This window comes from Cyprinus carpio, chromosome B21 (genome assembly GCF_018340385.1).
Source record: "Cyprinus carpio isolate SPL01 chromosome B21, ASM1834038v1, whole genome shotgun sequence".
In the NCBI taxonomy this organism is placed as follows: domain Eukaryota; kingdom Metazoa; phylum Chordata; class Actinopteri; order Cypriniformes; family Cyprinidae; genus Cyprinus; species Cyprinus carpio.
In genome coordinates, this window is record NC_056617.1 from 17,015,491 (window position 1) to 17,041,785 (window position 26,295).

At 43.7% G+C, this 26,295-nt stretch overlaps 1 protein-coding gene across 1 annotated transcript in view; it reads right to left on the reverse strand.

Moving 5' to 3' along the window:
* Positions 1-16,703: 16,703 nt before the first annotated feature.
* The window catches only part of kctd16b (potassium channel tetramerization domain containing 16b), a 106,546-nt gene continuing 96,954 nt past the window's right edge, over positions 16,704-26,295 (reverse strand). Inside the window, exon 3 of the mRNA XM_042747527.1 lies at positions 16,704-18,716. Within this exon, the coding sequence (XP_042603461.1) occupies positions 18,256-18,716 (461 nt within the window). The 3' untranslated portion in view covers positions 16,704-18,255. The remainder of the gene's footprint in view (positions 18,717-26,295) is intronic.

Genomic DNA, 26,295 nt, shown 5'->3' on the forward strand with positions numbered 1-26,295 from the left:
AGTTTATTGAGGCAAAAATCATAGTTAATCGTGAGAATTGGTCCCTAAACTAAAGTGTGACCTCTTTATCATTCTAATTACATAATCCAGATTACATGTACTCAGTTACTACCCAGCGCTGGTTCTTAGTAATTAAAGATAGAGTCATTTGATACAGCAACCACACTGAATAAAAATAAATAAATAAATGAAATTTACATCAAATTATATATTTTTTGATAATTTACTTACTTTCATATTGTTTCAATCTGTCTTTCTTCTGTGGAACAAAAAAGAAAAAGTTTTGAAGAATATTCATGCTGCTCCTTCTCATTAAAAATGCATCCATTCAAGTAGTACACATGCTTTCTGTGTATATTAAAAACAGATCGTATCAGTTAATAATGACAGAAGTTTCATTTTTAAGTAAAAATTCTTTTGATTTTTTTTTTTTTTCTTTACAGAAATTACCTTGCTTATAATCACAAAGCTGGATTGAGTTAAATGGAAGATTTGATGTAGCACATCTCTGGCTGTATATCTGTTTTGGTTTATGAGCTGTGTTCTACCAATCATCTGATCCCATCTCCAGCTGAAGCATGCTCATCCATTACGTTGAAAAATAGATGAATGTTGCTTCCTTATCTGTGTAATCCTGACAGTAGCACAGCCCCTCCTTGTGAGATGAAGGCAGAGACGGCTCATTCTAAAGGGAGATCTATGGCAGATTGCTTTGCTCTCTCCAGCTAAACGCTGTCCTCAGAAATCCTGCCTGCCTGGGAAAACAGGCAACAGCAACATCACAAGATTCTTGATAAGGCTGTGTGGGGTCTCTCGTTTTTGTCATGCTTTCCAGATTTATTTTTATTTCTTAGCAATGCTAAGGGATGAACATGTTGTTAATGTATGAAAGACAATGTGTAGTATGAAAATATATTTATTAAATATTTATGCTTTTGCTAGCATTAACTATATAAATAAATTAAGAGACCACTTGAAAATTAGTTTCTCTGGATTTACTAGGTATGGAGTTGAGTAAGATGTTAAAAGGATACTCCACCCCAAAATGAAAATTTTGCCATTAATCACTTACACCCATGTCATTCCAAACCCGTAAAAGCTTCGTTCCCTTTCAGTCGGTCACTCTCGACGCCACGTCGGTGACCGACGAAAATGGGATATCACTTCGATAGACCAATCTACTTCGAGTGTAAACTAAACGAGCCAATGAACATTGGCATGCAATTATTGCATCCAGCTGCCGCTGATCACAGCGTGAGTATAAGAAGGCAGCAGGTGCAATGCATACCAGCTTTTTGCTTCGAAGCCGAGCAAGAGTATCGTTCTGCTTACCTCAACTGTCGACGTGAACTGCGAGTTCAGCACGCTCTGGGAAGCTTTTTGTGTTGGCGAGACGGCGTTTCAGCGGCGGTCGTTCCAGCGTCGAGTGGTTTGCACACTTCAGGCTGCACTACCCCCTGTCGTGTTGCAAGCGGCCAGCTCCCCTGTGCGCCTCAGCACCAAAAGAGTATTTCCTGAGCGAATTTCCTCTAAAAGAGCTCCAAGGGTGCGTCTTTATAAAGACGACGGATCGTCCTTATAAGGATGCCATTTCACCCGTGCGTTTCTGGATGCGGTCGTTACCTGGCACCGGGTGATGGTCACGATCGCTGCCTCACATGTCTGGGCGTTAAGCACGCTGAGGTGGCTTTCGTGGATGAGTCATGTTCTCACTTGCGGGAAGATGACCGTCTCAGAGCTGCGAGCCAGGCTCCGCTACCTTCAGGGGGGCGGAGTCCCGCTGCCGCTGCCGCGATCTGGGGCTCGTTCTGGCGGCCGACAGACGACAACCACTTCCGGTAGTAGCACGGGCGGTTTGAGGGTTACAGTGGTGGATGTCGATCTCAGCATCGGAGGGAGAGCTGTCGGATGAAGATTCGGCTGCGCTGCCGCCCTCAGGGACGGTGGCAAAGCCTGAGTCGGATCCCGAAATGGCAACTATGCTTTCCCGGGCCGCCGAGATGGTAGGGCTCGAGTGGAATCCTCCATCGCGTCCCGAGCCATCGAGGCTGGATGATTGGTATCTCGGGGTGGCACGCGCTGGTTCTCAGCGCCCCGCCCCAGTGCCTTTCTTCCCGGAAGTGCATGATGAGCTCACCAAGTCGTGGACGGCACCTTTTACTGCCAGAAACCGGCCAGTGGGCTCCTCGTTCCTCACCACCCTTGATGGCGGTGCAGCGAAGGGTTATTCGGAGCAGGCGCTAGCGATACAAATGCAACCTAATCCCAACTCCTCCTCCCCCTGACACCCAGACCCGGTGCTTCCTTCCCGGGCCTGTAGGCACTCGTCTGGTCTGACCGGCAGTGCCTATGCGGCTTGCGGGGAAGCTGCTTCCGCCTTACACGCCATGGCGTTACTGCAGGTGCACCAGGCTAAGGCACTGAAGGACCTGCACGAGGGTGGTCACGATCCAGAAGTTCTGAAAGAGCTTCGAACCGCCACTGACCTCGCGCTCCGAGCGACGAAGGTCACCGCGAGTTCCCCTGGGTCGTGCGATGTCCACGCTTGAGGTCCAGGAGCGCCATCTCTGGCTGTGTCTGGCAGACATGAGGGACACCGACAAGGTCCGGTTCCTCAATGCCCCTGTGTCCCGGCCTCTTCGGCGACGCGGTTGAGAGCTTTGCCCAGCAGTTCTCGGCCGCCCAGAAGCAGACTGAGGCGATCCGACACATCCTGCCCCGGCGGGCAGCTGCTGCCTCCACCCGTCCGCCGGCCGCAGCACCCCAGCCTGCTCGTCGCCGAGGGCGGGCCCCCGCGTCTGCCCCCGCTCCCCCCTCCCGCCGCCGCAGCCGCAGCAGCCTCCAGCAAAGCAGCGTCGTGGAGCCGGGCGTGGGAGAGCCGCCCCGCCTGTCCAGGCCCCCGCCAAACCTGGTGGTAAACGCAAGAGCAAGCGGCCCTGAGACAGGCGACCCAGAGATGGAGGAATCTGCTCTTCGGGAGATGGTGAACGCACCACTCCCTCCCCCGGAGGAGGGCCGGGTGGAGAATCTTTTGTTTCGTTTTTTCCCGCCGTTGGCCTCACGGCCGACGGTACCCAAATTCTCGACAAAAGAGCATTTTCCCTCATCTCTGGGTCCCAGGAGGGCACGGAGAGTTGCGGACGGCCAAACACCGGACCTCACTCATCCTCCTCCTTCGCCAGATGGCAGCAGCGGGCGGTTCAAGAGCGTCAACAAAGGCCCTACTCACGCACAAGCCGCCCGAGATGGGTCCCTGTGTTCCACCTCGCTGCCCCACTGCGGGTACGGCTGTGGTTCCGCTGGTCCCGCTTGTACGGTTTCTAAGCGCCTGGTCAGCACTACCCAGCCCGTCTCGCTGGCTCCTGCGGACCATCAGCCTCGGCTATGCGATTCAGTTCGCCCGGCGTCCCCCCAAGTTCATGTGTCAATCCTTCCGTGCCACAGACCTTTTCTGCGGTTTGCGTTCGAAGGACGGGCATATCAGTACAAGGTCCTGCCCTTCGGGCTGTCCCTGTCTCCCCGTGTCTTCACGAAAGTCACGGAGGCGGCTCTTGTTCCCCTCAGGGAGCAGGGTGTTCGTATTCTCAACTATCTAGACGATTGGCTGATACTAGCACAATCTCGGGATCAGTTGTGCGAACACAGGGACCTGGTGCTCCGGCACCTCAGCCTGTTGGGCCTTCGGGTCAACTGGGAAAAGAGCAAACTCTTGCCAACGCAGAGGATCTCTTTTCTCGGTATGGAGTTGGATTCGGTCGAACAGACAGCACGCCTCACAGAGGAACGTGCGCGGTCGGTGCTAGCCTGCTTGAATACATTCAAGAGCAGGACAGCGGTCCCACTGAAACTCTTTCAGAGGATCCTGGGGCATATGGCGGCCGCAGCGGCACTTACACCGCTCGGCCTGTTACATATGAAGTGCGGCACTCACCGGGTCCAAGTTACACCGGCCTGTCGCCAAACCCTCACCCCGTGGTCAGATCTTGCGTTTCTCAGGGCAGGGGTGCCCCTAGAGCAGATCTCCAGGCATGCTGTGGTTTACACGGATGCCTCCACCACCGGCTGGGGGGCCACGTACAACGGGCATGCAGTCTCAGGGGTTTGGACGGGCCCGTAGCTGCAGTGGCACATCAATTGCCTAGAGTTGTTAGCAGTGCACCTTGCCTTGAACCGTCTCAAAGGTCACTTACGAGGCAAGCATGTGCTGGTCCGAACGGACAACACAGCGACCGTTGCGTACATCAACCGACAAGGTGGTCTGCGCTCCCGTCGCATGTCACAACTCGCCCGCCACCTCCTCCTTTGGAGTCGGAAGGTTCTGAGGTCACTTCGTGCCGTTCACATTCCAGGCCTGCTCAACCGTACAGCCGACGAGCTGTCTCGAGCAATGCTCCCAGGAGAATGGCGACTCCATCCCCTGACGGTCCAGCTGATTTGGAGACGGTTCGGAGCCGCTCAGGTAGACCTGTTTGCTTCTCCAGAGACCGCTCACTGCCAGTTGTTCTACTCCCTGACCGAGGGAACTCTCGGCAGGGATGCACTGGCACACAGCTGGCCGCGGGGCCTAGTATGCGTTTCCCCCAGTGAGCCTTCTTGCACAGACACTGTGCAAAGTCCGGGAGGACGAGGAGCAAGTCTTGCTAGTGGCGCCGTATTGGCCCACGCGGACCTGGTTCCCCGAACTGGTGCTCCTCGCGACAGCCCTTCCTTGGCCGATTCCTCTGAGGAAGGATCTACTGACTCAGAGACGGGGCACCATTTGGCACCCGCGTCCAGACCTTTGGAAACTCCATGTCTGGTCCCTGGACAGGACGCGGAGGTTCTAGGTGACTTGCCCCAGGAATGAGCGAACACCATCACTTCGGCAAGAGCACCGTCTACGAGACACGCTTACACCTTGAAGTGGAACCTGTTCGTCGAGTGGTGTTCTTCTCGCCGAGAAGACCCCCGAAGACCCCCTGTCTCCCTCCACCCTCAAAGTCCAGGTTGCCGCTATTGCTGCGTACCATGACCCCGTGAATGGGAAGTCTTTAGGTAAGCATGACCTCATCATCAGGTTCCTTAGAGGGGCCAGGAGGTTAAATCCTTCCCGGTCCCCCTCCATACCCTCTTGGGACCTGACTCTGGTGCTGAAATCACTACAGCAGGGCCCATTCAAGCCTTTGCATTCAGTCGAGCCAAAGTTTCTTTCATTGAAAACTCTGCTCCTGCTTGCACTGGCCTCCATCAAGAGGGTAGGGGACCTGCACGCATTTTCGGTCGACGATTCGTGCCTAGAGTTTGGGCCGGCTGACTCCCAGGTAATCCTGAGGCCCCGGCCCGGCTACGTGCCCAAGGTTCCCACTACACCCTTCAAAGACCAAGTGGTGAACCTGCAAGCGCTGCCCCTGGAGGAGGCAGACCCAGCCCTAGCTTTGCTCTGTCCCGTCCGAGCATTGAGATGCTACGTAGACCGGACACAAAGCTTCAGGACCTCAGACCAGCTCTTTGTCTGTTACGGAGGCCGGCAGAAGGGGAATGCCGTCTCTAACCAGAGGATGGCCCACTGGATTGTGGATGCCATAGCCCTGGCTTATCAGGCACAGGGTGTGCCCTGCCCGTTCAGGTTGCGAGCTCACTCGACAAGAAGTGTTGCATCCTCCTGGGCGCTGGCTCGTGGCGCCTCGCTGACAGATTTTTGTAGAGCTGCAGGCTGGGCGACCCCTAACACGTTCGCTAGGTTCTATAGCCTTCGTGTAGAGCCGGTATCCTCCTGTGCTCTCAACCACAAACGGGTAGTGGCACCGAGAGGCCCCGGTTAGTGTCGGCTTGCTAAAACCGCTCCAGAGTGTCCGTACTGTAGACCCTGTTGAGATCCTCCATCACCCTAGGCAGCTGGATGCGGCGGAACGTCCGGCGCCAGGCCTTCATGATGAATCCGTGAGAACCATGGAAGGCTGGGTTCCATATTGAGACTTAAACGGTACTCATATGTGTATAGTCCACGGTATAGCCTTAGAGCCCGTGTTTCCCCGGCAGACTTCTGCCTTCCCAAGAGGGTTATAATCACCTCAAATTTCTCCATATACACCTAAACGGATGCTATGTGTGTATTTGCTCCCGAGACCTCCTTCGGGAAGGATGGGGCTTCCGCAGCGTCCCTGTTCCAAGCGAACGGGTACGTTTTCCCAGTGTTATCCAATCTCACCCAGTGAGGTAGTGCTTTGACAATGGTGAGTGGAACTACTTGTTCCGAGCCCCAGCCTACACCTAATGGGGCGCAGTGGAAGGGGCAGCACCCATGGCGCTTTGGTAGGGATCCCATTTTCGTCGGTCACCGACGTGGCGTCGAGAGTGACCGACTGAAAGGGAACATCTCGGTTACGTATGGTAACCCTCGTTCCCTGAAGGAGGGAACAGAGACGCCACGTCCCGTCGCCATGGTTGCTGTACCGCCGCTGAGCAGCCGGGTCTCCGGCTCGGCTCCTCAGCGAAAAGCTGGTATGCATTGCACCTGCTGCCTTCTTATACTCACGCTGTGATCAGCGGCAGCTGGATGCAATAATTGCATGCCAATGTGCATTGGCTCGTTTAGTTTACACTCGAAGTAGATTGGTCTATCGAAGTGATATCCCATTTTCGTCGGTCACCGACGTGGCGTCTCCGTTCCCTCCTTCAGGGAACGAGGGTTACCATACGTAACCGAGACGTTCTTTTTCGGAGCACAATTTAAGACATTTTGGATGAAAATCGGGAGGCTTGTGACTGTCCCATTGACTGCTAAGTAAATTGCACTGTCAAGGTCCAGAAAAGTATGAAAGACATTGTCAGAATACTCCATCTGCCATCATTGGTTCAACCGTAATGTTATGAAGCGACAAGAATACTTTTTGTACACGAAGGAAACAAAAATAATGACTTTATTCAACAATTCGTCTCCTCTGTGTCTCTCCACATCACCGTAGCCCCATTTTGGAGAGTATGAGCTGAACACAAGTGCTTATACACTCTTCTGTGTCAGCCACGACACAAGAATATGTTTCTATTTATCTTATTTACGCTTTGATTTAAATGAAAACAGGGCATCTGTGCAGCACGGCTGACATAGAAAAGCGTAAGCTGCCTGCGTTCAGCTCATATTCTCCAAAATGGCGCTACGGTGATGCGAAGAGACACAGAGAAGAAGTCATTATTTTTGTTTTCTTCACGTACAAAAAGTATCCTCGTCGCTTCATAACGTTATGGTTGAACCACTGAAAATGACAGTTGGTTCAAATTATAAATGTTTTAATTTGTTGTGATTAATAGGGGGTTATTATCATCATCATCATCATCAATATTATTAGGGGCCAAGCACCGAAGATGCGTAGGCACCCATTGTATCCGTTGGCGTTGTTTTTCTTCTTCTTCTTCTTCTTCTTCTTCTTCTTCTACCTCTCTTTAGTCTATGGCAGCCCATAGAACCGCTTGTGGGAAAGTTGAGAAGTTTGGCACACTGATAGAGGACAATCTCAACATTATCCATAGCAAGTTTGGAGTTTCTAACTCAAACTCTTTAGCGCCACCACTTGTCCAAAATTACACTATGTTTATGGTAATAACTCTTGAACTGTAAGCCACAGAAGGAAAACAAAAGTTATCTTTTACTCAAACACATAACTATAAATGTTACATTAAAAATACTTTATATGAATAAAATACTGAGTAATCCAAATAACATTTTAATATGTGGAATTATTTTTATATGTATTTATTATCTAGCGCAGTTTAAATGATATTATATTATATTATATTATATTATATTATATTATATTTTATTATATTATATTATATTATATTATATTATATTATATTATATTATATTATATTATATTATATTATATAAAAAATACATTATATAAGCTTCTAAACTTCCATCTTAAGGTAATGCGTAACTCATTTATGTTCTAAAAACATATGGTTGATTTATGATTCATGTGAACTCATTCAAAATGTTTTATGTTGTCTGTGAGATAGGTTTATAAAATAATTATTTGTATGAATGTCCCGATATGTACTATGAAACTCGTTCAGAAAACACCCAGAAGCTAGCCAGACAACATAACTATTAAAATACACCAAGAGAATCAACAACAACGAAAAAAAAGCATACAAGACATATATATTAGTATGGATGTTTATTTGTGCAGAAAGTGCCTTAAGCCTTCAAAATATGCCTGGACTCCTGGAATATGCCTGGAATTTTTCCCTTCAAATGTTTTCATTTTAATGCTTTGCTGTAACTTTGCAGAAGATATTTATTCCATGCTGTAAATCGTTCAGTCAGTATTTCAATACCACAGGCAAAACAGGTTGGTTCTATAGAACTTTATTTTATTTATTGTTTTATTTTATTTTTATTGATTGTGGATGCCATAGCCCTGGCTTATCAGGCACAGGGTGTGCCCTGCCCGTTCAGGTTGCGAACTCACTCGACAAGAAGTGTTGCATCCTCCTGGGCGCTGGCTCGTGGCGCCTCGCTGACAGATATTTGTAGAGCTGCAGGCTGGGCGACCCCTAACACGTTCGCTAGGTTCTATAGCCTTCGTGTAGAGCCGTTATCCTCCTGTGCTCTCAACCACAAACGGGTAGTGGCACCGAGAGGCCCCGGTTAGTGTCGGCTTGCTAAAACCGCTCCAGAGTGTCCGTACTGTAGACCCTGTTGAGATCCTCCATCACCCTAGGCAGCTGGATGCGGCGGAACGTCCGGCGCCAGGCCCTTCATGATGAATCCGTGAGAACCATGGAAGGCTGGGTTCCATATTGAGACTTAAACGGCACTCATATGTGTATAGTCCACGGTATAGCCTTAGAGCCCGTGTTTCCCCGGCAGACTTCTGCCTTCCCAAGAGGGTTATAATCACCTCAAATTTCTCCATATACACCTAAACGGATGCTATGTGTGTATTTGCTCCCGAGACCTCCTTCGGGAAGGATGGGGCTTCCGCAGCGTCCCTGTTCCAAGCGAACGGGTACGTTTTCCCAGTGTTATCCAATCTCACCCAGTGAGGTAGTGCTTTGACAATGGTGAGTGGAACTACTTGTTCCGAGCCCCAGCCTACACCTAATGGGGCGCAGTGGAAGGGGCAGCACCCATGGCGCTTTGGTAGGGATCCCATTTTCGTCGGTCACCGACGTGGCGTCTAGAGTGACCTACTGAAAGGGAACGTCTCGGTTACGTATGGTAACCCTCGTTCCCTGAAGGAGGGAACATAGAGGCAACAACCCGTCGCCATGGTTGCTGTACCGCCGCTGAGCAGCCGGGTCTCCGGCTCGGCTCCTCAGCGAAAAGCTGGTATGCATTGCACCTGCTGCCTTCTTATACTCACGCTGTGATCAGCGGCAGCTGGATGCAATAATTGCATGCCAATGTGCATTGGCTCGTTTAGTTTTACACTCGAAGTAGATTGGTCTATCGAAGTGATATCCCATTTTTTCCGTCGGTCACCGACGTGGCGTCTCCGTTCCCTCCTTCAGGGAACGAGGGTTACCATACGTAACCGAGACGTTCTTTTTCGGAGCACAATTTAAGACATTTTGGATGAAAATCGGGAGGCTTGTGACTGTCCCATTGACCTGCTAAGTAAATTGCACTGTCAAGGTCCAGAAAAGTATGAAACACATCGTCAGAATGCTCCACCTGCCATCATTGGTTCAACCGTAATGTATGAAGCGACAAGAATACTTTTTTGTACACGAAGGAAACATAAATAATGACTTTATTCAACAATTCGTCTCCTCTGTGTCTCTCCACATCACCGTAGCCCCATTTTGGAGAGTATGAGCTGAACACAAGTGCTTATACACTCTTCTGTGTCAGCCACGACACAAGAATATGTTTTCTATTTCTATTTACGCTTTGATTTAAATGAAAACAGGGCATCTGTGCAGCACGGCTGACATAGAAAAGCGTAAGCTGCCTGCGTTCAGCTCATATTCTCCAAAATGGCGCTACGGTGATGCGAAGAGACACAGAGAAGAAGTCATTATTTTTGTTTTCTTCACGTACAAAAAGTATCCTCGTCGCTTCATAACGTTATGGTTGAACCACTGAAAATGACAGTTGGTTCAAATTATAAATGTTTTAATTTGTTGTGATTAATAGGGGGTTATTATCATCATCATCATCATCAACATTATTAATGAAAAACCACAAAAAATAAGTAAAAAAATCTCTTAAGAGAATTTCTAAGAAGTAACTTAGTGCATTTGTCAAATAGTTTCTTACAAAATATTTATCTTTAGTCTATGGCAGCCCATAGAACCGCTTGTGGGAAAGTTGAGAAGTTTGGCACACTGATAGAGGACAATCTCAACATTATCCATAGCAAGTTTGGAGTTTCTAACTCAAACTCTTTAGCGCCACCACTTGTCCAAAATTACACTATGTTTATGGTAATAAACATCTCTTGAACTGTAAGCCACAGAAGGAAAACAAAAGTTATCTTTTACTCAAACACATAACTATAAATGTTACATTAAAAATACTTTTATATGAATAAATACTGAGTAATCCAAATAACATTTTAATATGTGGAATTATTTTTTATATGTATTTATTATCTAGCGCAGTTTAAATGATATTATATTATATTATATTATATTATATTATATTATATTTTATTATTATATTTATATTATATTATATTATATTATATTATATTTATTATATTATATTATATTATATTATATTATATTATATTATATAAAAAATACATTATATAAGCTTCTAAACTTCCATCTTAAGGTAATGCGTAACTCATTTATGTTCTAAAAACATATGGTTGATTTATGATTCATGTGAACTCATTCAAAATGTTTTATGTTGTCTGTGAGATAGGTTTATAAAATAATTATTTGTATGAATGTCCCGATATGTACTATGAAACTCGTTCAGAAACACCCAGAAGCTAGCCAGACAACATAACTATTAAAATACACCAAGAGAATCAACAACAACGAAAAAAAGCATACAAGACATATATATTAGTATGGATGTTTATTTGTGCAGAAAGTGCCTTAAGCCTTCAAAATATGGCCTGGACTCCTGGAATATGCCTGGAATTTTTCCCTTCAAATGTTTTCATTTTAATGCTTTGCTGTAACTTTGCAGAAGATATTTATTCCATGCTGTAAATCGTTCAGTCAGTATTTCAATACCACAGGCAAAACAGGTTGGTTCTATAGAACTTTATTTTATTTACTCGTACATTTTTAAATCCTCTATGCTTGTATCTAAAGACATCTCAGATGATGCTCTCTTTTATACATAACAATATACAGTACATTTGTGGCAAACATTAGCAGACACAACCCACACTTTGTGCTTTACCTTTTTTTCCCTGTATTTTTGGTAAGTTTTAACATCACGAACAGACAAACATTTGCAATATTTCATACACTGGCATGCGCACAATGATCTGGACCTTTTTGAAGTCAAAACTACACCAAACAACAATCCATTTTGTGGTGTGTTCTGGAACTTTTAAAATTAGCATTTTAATGCATTCATTTATTGGTTTTATTCTCACACATACAGTTTTGTCAGTCTTATGCAGGCTTTTTTTTTGGGGGGGGGGGGGGGGGGGGGGTTGGGGGTTGAAAAGAAAACATAAAAAGGACTCAAACAATAGGGGGTGTAGCTGTTGATACGCCAGGCAACATCTTAAACAGGCCTGCCTGGCGGGAGAGCGGGCCACGAGTATGTGAACATCTGAAAGAAGCAGAAACAGACGCAGTGTCTCACAAAATATGTGCCAAACATTTCTTCTTGATGGCCTATTTCAAAAAGTTGCTAGGTATCCTCAGATTTTCTTTCTTTTCTAACTCATCAACCTGCTTTCAGCTTCATTTGACTAGTATGTTAACAATATATGAGTGCAGTTTCCTGTTCCTGAAGTTTCATGAACAAATAAAACCAATGAGCTGAAAGCCAAAAGAGCCTGCATTTTGAGGCACATTTTTCATTAAACATAATGACACACATATCTATAACATTCAAAATCCTAAACATCTCTTTCATTCCTCCGTGTGCTTGTGAAAATACAAAGTAAACTTCAAAACACACCATTTTGGCTCATTAAATAACAGATTTTACATACATTAATGAAAATCTAACTATTTTATGAGGTGGCAAATTCGTATGAATTTATACGATGTTAGACATATGATTTTTAGGGGGGGAAGCATGTGATCCACCTCTATCCCTACCCGTAAACATAACCATCAATGGGTTGTAAGAAAGTGTTGGGTAAATTACTCTAAAAGGGACCATTCACATATCGCGTCTTTTGCGCTCTCAAGTTCATTATTTCAAATGTAGATGCACGGCAAATCTGCACCACATTGAGATAAAAAAAGCACATGTGAACAGCCCCAGGAAGTAATTAATTAATTACTAGTTACTAATTACATCTTCAACAGTGTAATTAGATTACTGTACAAATGACTCTTTCCAAAAAGTATTTAATTACTTATTACTAATTACTTTCTACTTTCTCACTATTAACTAATTATTAACTATGACTTTTGCCTCAATATACTCATAATTATAGCCTTTAATTATTTAATTATTAGACTTTAAATTTTGATGTTAAATCCACTATTGTATTCTGCTGTATATGAATGTTCTACAGTCTATACACAGTATTAAATTCAAATACATAAGAAGTAACTGTAATTAAATTACAGAAAAAAAATAAGAGTAATCCCTTACTTTACTTTTTCAAGGGAAAAGTAATTCAATTACAGTAACTAATTACTTAAGTACTTAGTACTTAATAATTAGTTACACCCAACATTGGTCTTAAGCAGATTGTGCGAAAAATGTACGAATGAGACTGGACGAATTCATATGAATTAGCCACCAATTTGTCAAAATTCAAAATAGTTATGAATTGTGTTGGGTACAATGATCAATGATTCTTCATAATGTTTGAATTTAAAAGTAAGTATTTACAGTGTAGTTTTTATACATATTCTCATATTCTTAACTTTTACAATATCATTTTTAAAAAGTGTTTTACATTTCTGCTTGTTGCAGTGCCATTAATTCATTTTCTATGCAATTGGTTTCTAAAGGAATGTTTACCTTTGTGAAGATATAACATATAGCAACACGTTTTTCATTTATGTCTAAGGCCTTTATCGTAATAGCATGAAAAGTAGGTGGTGGGGGGGGGGCATTTTAAATATCTGTGACATTTTTTACACTTTTACTGATATTTGCACCCTTAACCTTTGGCTAATTTCTGATCCTGGCTGTGCTGAAGCCTATAATTTGTTGTTAGTTTATTAGTAGAAATATTTCTTTAGTTATCTGAAATCATTGGTAGGTGTGAAACTGAATATGTGCACCGCTATGAGTTTATAAATAAATAAATATGTCAAACACAATAGTATAACACTGATCTCAAGCTACAGCTTGCTGCGGACTTTAATATATAGCAAGACATGAGCTTTTCCTTTAAAATAGAAAGGGGAATCAGACTATCCCATCCAATCGGTGAAAGACAGCATAATTTAAGAAAAAGATTTTTTTTTCTTTTTTTTTTCTGACAGTTACAAGGAATATTGCAGAATATTGAAAAATGTGCCAATGTGAAACTGCTGAGAGCCATACCTTTGAGAGATGTGAGATGAAACCTGTGTTATGGGCATGGAATTTCAATTGAACATTAGCTGCTCCATCCCATATTCTAACTCTGAGGCCTGTTTCACGCTGCATGCAGTGTGTAAGCAAAGCAGCAGCAGGAAAGCGTGGGCTATCAAACTGAACATTTCCTCTAATAATGGCCATAAATTATACAAAGGTAATCAAGAGTGCACAATAGAGTGGTGCAGATGTGATGTCAGAACCCAGAAGACTAATTTACTGGTTTCTTCAAGATTTTCTTATAGGGTTTTATAATTTGTTTTTTCTTTTTTCCCTTCAGTTTATGAGTAAAATAAAGCCTGTGGTAAACATAGCTTTACTTATGACATTTTGTTACTTTGACATTTTGGAAACTGCACTCACCCATATTGAATGAATTTTTTATTTAATTTTTTTCTCAATGGAAACAGTGGTGAATTAGTCTTCCAGGTTCTGATGTCACACCTGCATCACTCCATTACTAACCTAAGCATCGTGAAATCTGATTTACTTGAGGAGGGGGACCATGTTTATATCTCTAAACTCCAAACTGTAACAAGTAACATTATGAATTCAGTCAGATTTACTGAATAGAAACTACCATTTTTGTGCCTGTTACTAAGTGACAAAAATTTTTATGATTTGCTTTACAAAAGCATATATTACAAAGGCTTGTGATGGTAAATATAATTAGAGGGCATTTTTACAGTATCTTTTGGCCACTGTGAATGCTATTGCATTTTAGATTTGTGAGGATTTTGCAGTGTTTTTCCATGGGGTGAGAAAGAGGCCTGGGATCTCATGACAAGTCATTTGTCTGCCTACAATGAAAGTGCAAATGCTACACGCAGCACAATAACAGTCAATCAGAACATACTGATGTTTAAAGGGGTCATATGATGCTGCTAAAAATAACATTATTTTGTGTATTTGGTGTAATGAAATGTGTTTATCCAGTTTAAGGTTAAAAAAAACAGTATGTATTTTCCACATACTGTACATTATTGTTTCTCCTCTATGCCCCGCCTTCTGAAATGCATCGATTTTTACATGGCTCATCGCTCTGAAAAGCGAGGTGTGCTGTGATTGGCCAGCTATCCAGAGCGCTGTGATTGGCTGAATGCCTCAAGTGTGTGACAGAAATGTTACGCATCTTAACATATTGTGATGCCTTGTCCGGCCGGAGCAACGAGATATAAACAAAAAAAAAAACATTATAAACGTGATATAAACATGATTTCTAGTCGTGTGTTCTTTTGGAAGGCAAAAACAAAGTAGTTTCGCTTTCTCAACGAAACAGCGTCACAAACCGCGGCCTTGAGTGAGCCGCGGCCAGCTTGAGTGAGCAGAGGCGGGCGGCTTGGGGCGGATTCTATGAAGGAGCGTACCTTGGTCTTGCAGCACCCACATGTGACGACCCCGGGCTGGACTCCACTTCGTCCACGGTGAAAGCCAATTCGGCAATCCACAGTGCAAAGTTGATGTATTTCCTCAGCGACCAGCACGGATCAGCTCCAGGCATGAAGAAGCAGATATCGTCCTCTTTTCGAAGGCCAAACAAAGTAGTTTCGCTTTCACAGTGAAACACACAGCCTCTATACGACATGGCGGCGGCGGCAACAACAATACTACAACAAGAATAAAAGGTACGCCTTCTTCCTTTGCGTCAACATCTGGGCAGCGTTATGCAAATCTTCCCACATGCTGACGTAGAGATGTTTGGGCGTGTTAGAACGAGCTGTTTCAGGGGGGCCTGGACGAGTCTCAACTTTTATAAAGAATATCTCTTTGGATTTGAGACTTTAGTCTTTGCAACTTCACAGAAATTCTTTATTCACCAAGAGCTTGTAACACTCCAAAGAGAAAGGAAAATTTGAAGTCGCATCATATGACCCCATAAACATAAACCACTGCCATTGTGAATGTGTCTTTAGATGGAAGTTAGTTGGAATTTTACTGAATAACTGAGTTATAATCCTAATTGCCATTAATTCCATCGCTGACTTTTTTATCTAATCAAATGATAATGTATTGATCTCTCTTTCTGGCTACTATAAAAGTGGCTTTTACCACCAAAGCCCTTGCTATATATCTCCAAAATAGTGTACGTATAGATGTAGGCCTATATAAAATAAAGATTAAATGGCCAATAGAAGCTAGAGTGTCGATGTGTGGTGCCTGCACAGCACAGCTTGAATGCCACCTGAATCTCCAGGTACTTCCTGGTATAAAGCAGTGGTGAGTTTGTACTTTAGGTGAGTTGTGCTCATGTGTAACATACAACAGCTCAACTTTAATTCCACAGTTGGGTCTTTTCCCATTCAGTTACTGTAGCTTCAGCTGGTACGTTATTATATAATTCATATATATAATTCATATGGATTCCAAACACTTTTATTATGATTTAGCTGTCGTGAGCGATATAAGAGTAATCTCTTACAGATTACAAGTGCAATTTATATAAAAAACATTTTAATGTTATTTACAAGTGATTTGCAATGTTATTATTTTACAATATGGAAGGTTTTTTTGGGGGGGTGAGTAGGAAACCTGTGAATAAAATAATGACTTTACTGCATCCTTTTATGCACACAGATAGTAAATAATCTATTCTATTATAGATGATATTCTCTCTGCCCTTTCAGTTTTATATCTGTGGTAAGTAGGATTCATGATAGGGGAATGAGAGGCTGGAGGCTACATTTTGATTAGCACTCAATAAATTTTAATTTATATTCCAATTCAAAGGGCTACTTTGAGAAAAGACAGTTTGCAGGACCATGTCTGTCATTTACCCCTCAAACCGTTCTGAATCGAATTCATCATAAGCGTGCATCTGGAGTCTTTCACACCTCACATAGTGTAGTGAAATTAAAGACATCTTTTATGTATGGTAATTATTAATATTACCCAAATGGGTTATTATCAGAAACCTGAAAATAATTGTAATGTTTTAATTGTTTTTAATTATATGTGTGTGTTATATATATATATATATATATATATATATATATATATATATATATATAAATATATATATATAATTTTTTTTTTTTTTTTTTTTACAGTAGATGCCTCAGTACACAGAATGCAAATACAAATCAAAAGGTCCACATATTATACATAAAATCTGTGAAGATGTGATGTACTGAATAAACGTGTGCCTCTCTTTGAACATCTAGTCACATTTTTGTAATCAGTTGTGTAACATTAAGGTAAACTCAGTTTAAGGCTGTTCATCATACTTAGTTAAGGTATAAAATATAGAAAATTAGTGAAAAGGGAAATAGGTGATACTGAATGAGGAAGAGGAACATTTTTCACTTCCATAGTTGTCTATTGTAATTTAACAGTTTGAAAATAAATATGTGGCATTGATATTATTATTTTAGTTTTTATTTAAATATTGTAATTATTAATCCATTCTCCTTATACTGAGGTCTGTCTAGAATAGTTTTCAGATTTCATAAATTCAGTAGCAGCAACTTATAGTGCTTATATTGGTTTCGAAAATCCTTGCAAATCATTGCAAAATGTTAAAAGTTAAATTAAACAAAATATATCTAAGCTTTATTGGTGTGTTTATTAAGGATGATGTTCATTATTAATCATTACTTACACCAATATGTTTCCACTGAATTATCATCAGTTATGCATAGGTCTCATTAAATGTAATGGTCCTTACAGAACATACAACCAGAAGACTTCCATTTCTCATATTCGCTCACTATTATTAGTGATGGAATGTACAGTAAAAGCTGTGTTCAGCAAAACGATTGCACAACCCTAAACTATGTTCATGTTGATCAATATGTGATTTCTTTCCAGGACATAACCCTAACCCTTTCCTGTTATTGTCATGATTTTCTGAACTTTCCATATATAACCTTTGACCTCAGGAGTAAGTCATCATCCACTCCTGTTTGGAATATCATCTTTAAATCAATATGTTTCAGGCAGCAGTTTTAAAGCCTTTATGTGATGTTATTGGGTTTCCACCAACAACCCTTTTATGCCATGACTATATGTGGAGGGGTCTTTGATTGCAGCTTGGCTGAGGTATGAAAATGGAATGTGGAGAATCCGAAAAAGGGAAAATACGGTTGGCTCCATGGTCTTCTGTGCTTCTCAGGGTGTTCAAATGGAAACCCACTCTCACATCCGCCAAGGCAGTGGCTATTCTTAGAAAGGGCACAGTTGGGACCACATGCATTATTTATGAGGTGGATACACATTCATCTTTCAACCTCTGGGCCACCTCAACTCAATAGCTGTGGCACTAACATACAGAAGTCAAAAATTCAGTTGTAACAAACACAATTACACACAAAGTGTAACACAGCAAGGGAGACCGAAACCAAAGAGACTAGTAGTTGTGCGTCTTTCGAAAACACTTGCATCTCTCTGGAACTCTACAAAAATGTAGGTGTTTACAAGTAAACAATTAGCGTTCGAGCGGATGCAGTGGTCGCTCGGGTTATCGAGTGATATTGACAACAAGTCAGAGGCAGTAGTAGTGTGGTATGTACTAGAAATTGTAGTTGTAGTATTAGTAGTGAACACGTACGCTATTATAGCTTGCGCTTTTAGGTTACCGCCATCCCTCAAAGACGGTATTTGCGCAGGAGGTCGGCTTGCCACATGTACTTGCGCTCAGGAAAGCGCTCAGGAATCTTGATCTTGCGGAAGTCCTGGATGCACTTCTCCAGCTCCTCTTCCACAGTCAACTTTTCTTTCGCTGGCCGCTTCTTGCAGGTGCTGGTGTCCCGGGAACTTGCGGTGAGCGTCCGGAGAAGGTCACTCTTGCGACGCTGCTCAGACTGCTGTTGCTGCAGGAGATGCTGAACGGGGCCTTTCTTGGGAGGCCTGTCCAACGTTTGCACGTGCGTCTGTCGGCTGACCGGGCCACGGATGACGGTACCTTGTGGAGAGCTGGCCTCAGAATGGCTCTCTGAACTGGAGGTGGAGAGCTCGTTAAAGGAGGTTCCACTCTCACCTTCACCTTCACCTTTGTGACCCTTGCAGCAGCAGTCGCAAGGTGGAGATGACCAGCGAGATGGGCCACCTGGAAAAGAGAAGAGAAAAGTTCACTCAATGCCTGAAGGGTGACATGGACTATGTGTATGGAATACTAGTATACTGTTTACTGTATAATATGCCATGTATAACACACAGTAGCGTTCTGTCCAACAGATGTTTCAGTGTATATGATTTTATTTAATAAATATACAAATGGATGCTGCTTTATTAGCCACATTTCCACTGTTTGGCCAAGTTCTAGTGCTCGCCAAGGCCAGTCGTGTTTCCACTGTCACTTCTGGGGCTTGATCTGGCCTCCTCAGGATCAATGGCAAGGGTTTTTTGGCCCGCCGACAGTGGAAAAGTGGCTATTGAGAACTTACTTCTCTCTATACCTAGAGCCCAACCCTGCTTCTATCCCTAACCATATGGAACCTGTTAATTAATAAAAGTCCAGGAAGAGAACAATAGTTTTGAACGTGGTAACAAGATGGGCTGCATGTATGAGAACAAAGCATCCCTTTCAATTAGGCCACATTTATATTACATGGTTCAAGTGACCCAATTCCAATATATTTCCTCCTATTTGGCACAGATCGGATCACACAAACGTGGAAACAGGAAAAAAAGCACATGGACTCCATTATTCTCGGTTTGGTTTCATGCCTCATTCATATGTGGAAATAAATCTGAAAATGAGTGTATTTGAATCTGCCATGTAAGCGGACAGACTGGATATTCCTGTCAAAGCGAGTAGTACACCTTTAAAAAAGCGACATTAGTAAATGTCAAAATGGAGGTGAAAGACCTCTCATCAAGACATGCAGTGTAAAGTGGTCTTGTAGGCCTATTAAATACCCGCTACCATATTTATTTCCACTTTTTGAACATTTCATTTATTTTTACTTAAAATAAATGCAAAAACAATGGTGGGCAGAGCTAGGGTTGCTTGAACAACTTTTAATCCCTTTCACACAGAGTATGATTTACAGAGCCAGAGTTTAGATGAATAAAGCCTAATTTTTGCACAGTTACTTGCAGAATATTATGTTGTGAATTCAAAACAATCTTAACATGCAGCAAGATTTGAAAACTGATACTTTTGAATGTTAGCGTCACATATGCAGCTTCATATGAATGGGTTATCTAACAATTGGTTTGTTCGGTAGCTCACGCAATACAGTGCTGTACTTGTGAACTGACCGCTCCGGTACAAATCCTGTGAAACTACAGTTCCACAAAACAGCTCAAACCCGTGTATAAGAAATTTCAAATAGCACAGTTGCATCAACAAAGGCTTTTTTATATCACTTTTGCATTCGTTAACACTATAGGGTAGGTTTAGGGTTGGGTTTGGTGTAGGGGGTTGTTATTTTCCAACACAACAGATCATTAACCTTTTAGCGTCACTCCCTGGGTATTTGAATTCTGAACAGCTGCAATACGTCACCATGACCACATATTTCCAATGAGCCTGGGTTGCTATATAATTGTCTCATGGCCTCATCGCGTGTGCAAGTAAAACCAAGTTATTCTGGAAATAGTGTTACAGTGTTCCGGAAAACCTGTGTTGAAAGCAAAGATCATCTTAGCACCAGTATAATAAGGCTTACTCCACAAAAACATACTGTATGCTTTTATGTCAGCCACAAAGCACCACAATCAGGAGTGTGAGATAGACAGCATTCAGCGCTATTCACCTAACAGAGTGAAGCCAATTACACAGGCTGTGTTTTCTAAGGCCTGTCACTGATGAACTATGTCTGTTATTCTCCACCACACTGATCCACGCTATTTCACAACACTGATCCATGTCAGATTTTTAATTATGCAACCTCAATCCATTTGCATTTAATTATGCAAATGAAAGTCTGGGTGTCAAAAATGATTCACAGCGAGAGTGGCGGCACTTGATCAAACACATTAACCGCCTATATGAATGTTTATGCACAAAGTCGGTGCCACATAGTTATAATTAAATATAATATAAAAGGTAATTGTGCAGTTGTGTCCACATTTAGCAATCTAGATTTGGTGAGTATAGACCTTCACTGTCAAATTATAATTTTTCAACACAGTAACAAACACAGTAGTGTGCATACAAAATTATCCTACAATCTGGACTCAGTGGATAAATATAAATATAATATGAACATATAGTACATAATATCACTATATATACTTTAATCTCTTTTATTTTAAATGAGATGAAACCTATTTTTGTAATCAGTTATTAGATGTCATTAACAGGTCAGTAAATCTGTTGCACCTTCAACTGTAATTTTCATCACAGAATCACAAAATGTCAGCTATAAATATATTTTGAACTTTTATTCGTAGCCTATTAAGAATTAACAATGTTTACAGGGTGTATAATCATGCTGTAAGTGCCAGAAATATGTTCATTTGCTGCAGTGAAACTATTTGGTAGCACTATTGATCCCACACCAGCAATAGAGATCTTGTATTGCCAACACTGCAATAAAACAGTTGTGCTGTGTAACCTCTAGGGATCCACCTCAAGTATATGTGATGAAGTATAAATATGATTTTAAAATGAAAACCCAGAGTCCTTTATGCAATAACAACCGTGGGAGACAATATGCCAATAAATATCCATAGTGTTTAAAACATGACCTATCTTTATTGGGACAGTAAGAGGCCCAACAAAAATGACAAGAAGTTGCACTTCTCATTATGTGGCAGAGTCTGCTCTGGAATTAATTTGTGTCACTCAGTATAAAAAGGGACCTTTGATCGATGAGTCGAGGCCTCATAATTGGTGTTTTGAAAAATGGCCCCTGACTTGGCAAAACAGCTAAATCAACTGATGGCCAATTTTCTTGTCTAAGTGGAATTAACAGGATGTGCCAAAGCAGTGTTGACAAATGTCGTGCTTTTAAAAATGCCTCAGTGAATAATGTAGTCAGTCATGGGTAAATACTGAATAAATGAATTAAAGTATATAATAGTATTGAATGTTTTTTTTTTTTTTTTTTTTTTTGTATTATTGTGAAACTAAACTCTGCATTAGGGATAGATGATACTAAACTTTTTAAATTCTATACCATACCGATAATTTTTCATACAATTTTAACAATACCGATACTGATTTTTTAAGATACATTTAAAAAATAAATTTTATATATATATATATATATATATATATATATATATATATATATATATATATATATATATATATATTACATACACTCACCGGCCACTTTATTAGGTACACCTTTTCAATTGCTTGGTAATGCAAATTGCTAATCAGCCAAACACATGGTAGCAACTCAATGCATTTAGGCATCTAGATGTGGTGAAGACGACTTTCTGAAGTTCAAACTGAGCATCAGAATGGGGAAGAAAGGGGATTTAAGTGTCTTTGAACGTGGAATGGTTGTTGGTGCCAGACAGGCTGGTCTGAGTATTTCAAAAACTGCTGATCTACTGGGATTTTCACACACAACCATCTCTAAGGTTTACAGAGAATGGTCCGAAAAGGAGAAAATATCCAGTGAGTGGCAGTTGTGTGGACGAAAATGCCTTGTTGATGTCAGAGGTCAAAGGAGAATGGGCAGACTGGTTAGAGATGATAGAAAGGCAACAGTAACTCAAATAACCACTTGTTACTACCACGTTATGCAGAATACCATCTCTGAACGCACAACACGTCGAACCCTGAAGCAGATGGGCTACAGCAGCAGAAGACCACACCGGGTGCCGCTCCTGTCAGCTAAGAATAGGAAAAGGAGGCTACAATTTGCACAGGCTCACCAAAATTGGACAATAGAAGATTGGAAAATGTTTCCTGGTCTGAAGAATCTCGATTTCTGCTGCGACATTCAGATGGTAGGGTCAGAATTTGGCGTAAAGAACACGAAAGCATGGATCCATCCTGCCTTGTCTCAACGGTTCAGGGTTGTGGTGGTGGTGGTGTAATGGTGTGGGGGATATTTTCTTGGCACACTTTGGGCCCCTTAGTACCAAGTGAGCATCGTTTAAATGCCACAGCCTACCTGAGTATTATTGCTGACCATGTCCATCCCTTTATGACTACAGTGTACCCATCTTCTGATGGCTACTTCCAGCAGGATAATGCACCATGTCACAAAGCTCAAATCTTCTCAGACTGGTTTCTTGAACATGACAATGAGTTCACTTTACTCAAATGGCCTCCACAGTCACCAGATCTCAATCCAATAGAACAGATTTGGGATGTGGTGGAACGTCTCGGTTACATATGTAACCCTCGGTCAGTCACGTTCGACGTTACATCAGTGACTGGCGAATTGGGATCCGTATGGAAAACCCCACTATTGCTGACCCCCTCTAGTGCCCAGCAAAAGCCGGCAAGTCCCGTAGAAAATAGGACAGGGCTTAGGCAGAGGAGCCCGCCACTACTGTTCCGTAAAGTGGGATATTGGACAACACTGGGAAAGTGTGCCCAAGTATGCTACGGAAGCCACATCCTACATAAGGAGGTATCATGTGGAAGTTACACATATGGACTGGCCATAGGGCCATGCTACATATAGATGTCCCTGCGGTAGACTCAGCCCGCCTGGGGTGAGATCACTAAGCAGCAGAGACAGCAGAGAATCTCTGCCAGGGAAAGACACGGGCTTACCATGAGGGAAGCTGTACCGTGAAAGAATACACATGTGGGATCACCCAAAGGGGGAATCACTACACACGGCAGTTAGCCCAGCACGAGTGCTGGACCTGGCATCTTGTGCTCCGCCGCGCCTGGCCACCGAGGGTGCGGGATGAACTTCAACAGGGTTCACTGAGGGTGCCGGCCGAACTGAATCACATAGCCGAGTCTGATGATTCTCGTGAGCCAGCGAGAGGGGCAGGGGCAGGGGCAGAGATGGAGACAGCAGGAGGGTGCCCTCGGCGACGAGCGGGTGGTGGGACTGCAGCCAGCGGCGGGGTAACGACAGCAGCGGGCTGCTGGGGCAGGATGTGTCTGATCGCCTCCATCTGCTTCTGTGCGGCAAATAAAAAAAACTGCTGGGCAAAGCTTTCCACCACGTCGCCAAAGAGGCCAGCCTGGGAGATCGTGGAGTCGAGAAAATGGTGCTTGTTGGCTTCACTCATTTCTGCCAGGTTCAGTCAAATGTGGTGTTCCTGGACCACCAGAGTGGACATTGTCTGACTGAGGGACCGCCCTGGGTCAGAACTGCCCTCGTGCAGCTGCTTCAACGCCTTGGCATGGTAGACTTGCAGGAGGGCGATGGCGTGCAGGGTGGAGGCAACCTGTCCTACAGCTGTGTAAGCCTTGGCCGTTAGAGTCAAGGGGGCCCACCATTCCTCCAGCACTTCGATCCAGTTGGGCAGCCTGTGGAATGCACTGGGCCCTCTTCAAAGAGCGTACCAGTGGTATCAAGCAGGGCCCTCTCCCGATGACCGGATGTCAATCACTGCATCAGAGGGAGAGCTGTCTGAGGAAGTTTCAGCTGTGCTGCCACCCTCCAGGATGGTGGCAATGCCTGAATCGGATCCAGAGATGGCAGCTATGCTTTGGCAGCTATTAACACTTGTTTGTGGCACTGTATTGGCCCACTTGGACCTGGTTTCCTGAACTAGTACTCCTCACGACAGCCCCTCCCTGGCGGATTCCTCTGAGGAAGGATCTACTCACTCAGAGACGGGGGACCCTATGGCACCCACGTCCAGACCTCTGGAAACATCATGTCTGGTCCCTGGAAGGGACACGGAGGTTCTAGGTGACCTACCCCAAGAAGTAGTGGACACCATCACTTCGGCGAGAGCACTATCTACGAGACACGCTTACACAATGAAGTGGAACTTGTTCGTTGAGTGTAGGAGATGCCCGATCAGGGTCGTGCTTTCCTTTTTGCAGCAAGGGCTGGGGCGAAGGCTGTCTCCCTCTACCCTCAAAGTCCAGGTTGCTGCGATTGCTGCGTACCATGACCCCGTAGAAGGGAAGTCAGTGGGTAAGCATGACCTGGTCATCAGGTTCCTTAGAATGGCCAGGAGGTTAAATCCTTCCCAGCCCCCCCTCTATACCCTCTTGGGACCTGTCTCTAGTGTTAAAATCACTACAGCAGGGCCTATTCAAGCCTTTGCATTCAGTTGAGCTAAAGTTTCTTTCATTAAAGAATTTGCTCCTGCTTGCACTGGCTTCCATCAAGAGGGTAGGGGACCTGCACGCATTTTCGTTCAACGATTCATGCCTAGAGTTTGGGCTGGCTGACTCCCAGGTAATCCTGAGTACCCGGGCCGGCTATGTGCCCAAGGTTCCCACTACTCCCTTCAGGGATCAGGTGGTGAACCTGCAAGCGCTGCCCCCGGAGGACGCAGACCCAGCCCTAGCCTTGCTTTATCCTTTCCGAGCCCTCAGATTCTATGTAGACCGGACACAAATCTTTAGGACCTCAGACCAGCTCTTTGTCTGTTATGGAGGCTGGCAGAAGGGGAATTCCGTCTCTAAGCAGAGGATGGCCCACTGGATAGTGGACGCCATCACCCTGACTTATCAGGCACAGGGTGGGCCCTGCCCGTTCAGGTTCTGAGCTCAGTCAACTAAAAGTGTTGCTTCCTCCTGGTTGCTGGCCCATGGTGCCTCACTGACAGATATTTGTAGAGCTGCGGGCTAGGCGACCCCCAACACGTTTGCTAGATTCTATAGCCTTCGTTTAGAGACGGTATCCTCCTGTGTTCTCACCTCAAACGGGTAGTGGCACTAAGAGGCCCGGGTTAGCGTCGGCTTGCTAAAACCTCTCCAGAGAGTCCATATCGTAGACCCTGTCAAGCTCCTCCGTCCCCTCGGCAGCCAGGTGTGGCGGAACGTCCGGGACCAGGCCTTCACTTGCTCAATCCTTGATTCCTGTGTGGATAGTGCTTTGGTGAGTGGAACTTCTTGTTGCGTGTCCCGGCCTACACCAAAAAGGGGTGCAGGTGGCATGCACAGGGCACTGGAAGGGGCAGCATTCATGTCGCATCCCAATTCATCAGTCATCGACATCACGTTGAGAGTGACTGACTGAAAGGGAACGTCTTGGATACGTATGGTAACCCTCGTTCCCCAAATGATGCAGGTCACTGGCTCACCGGCTCGGCTCATCCTGGTATACATCCCCCAAGCGGCCGGGTCACCGGGTCACCATTAAATATGGATTTAATTGGTTAACAGATGTTCAGGAGCAGAACCACGCCCCAAACAATCACCTGACTTCCCAAAACCTCCATATATCGGGCCACCTCATACCATACTGTTTGTTTCTTTCTCTCAAACCCCCCCTTCCCTCCCTTTCTCATCCATTCAGCCAACCTTATCCCACATTCTCTTTCTTTTAGGTTGTATCGGGGGGTTTAATTGTCTGTCCTAAACATATGCTAGAGATGGTACCCCCACCCTGAGTCCCCTTACGAAAAAGTTTATTCAAGTGTGCTATTAGTATACTTATTTTAAACTAAAAATAGGAAATAATGCTTTTAGTTTACTTTTTATGTACTTCTCAGAAATGGGCTTTATGTACTTCTCAGAAATATACTTAAAATGACATTTAAATATACTTGACTTACAAAAAGTCTAAATATATTTGAACTATACTTGTGCTCCTAGAAAACGTAGCTTTACCTTCTCCCATCCC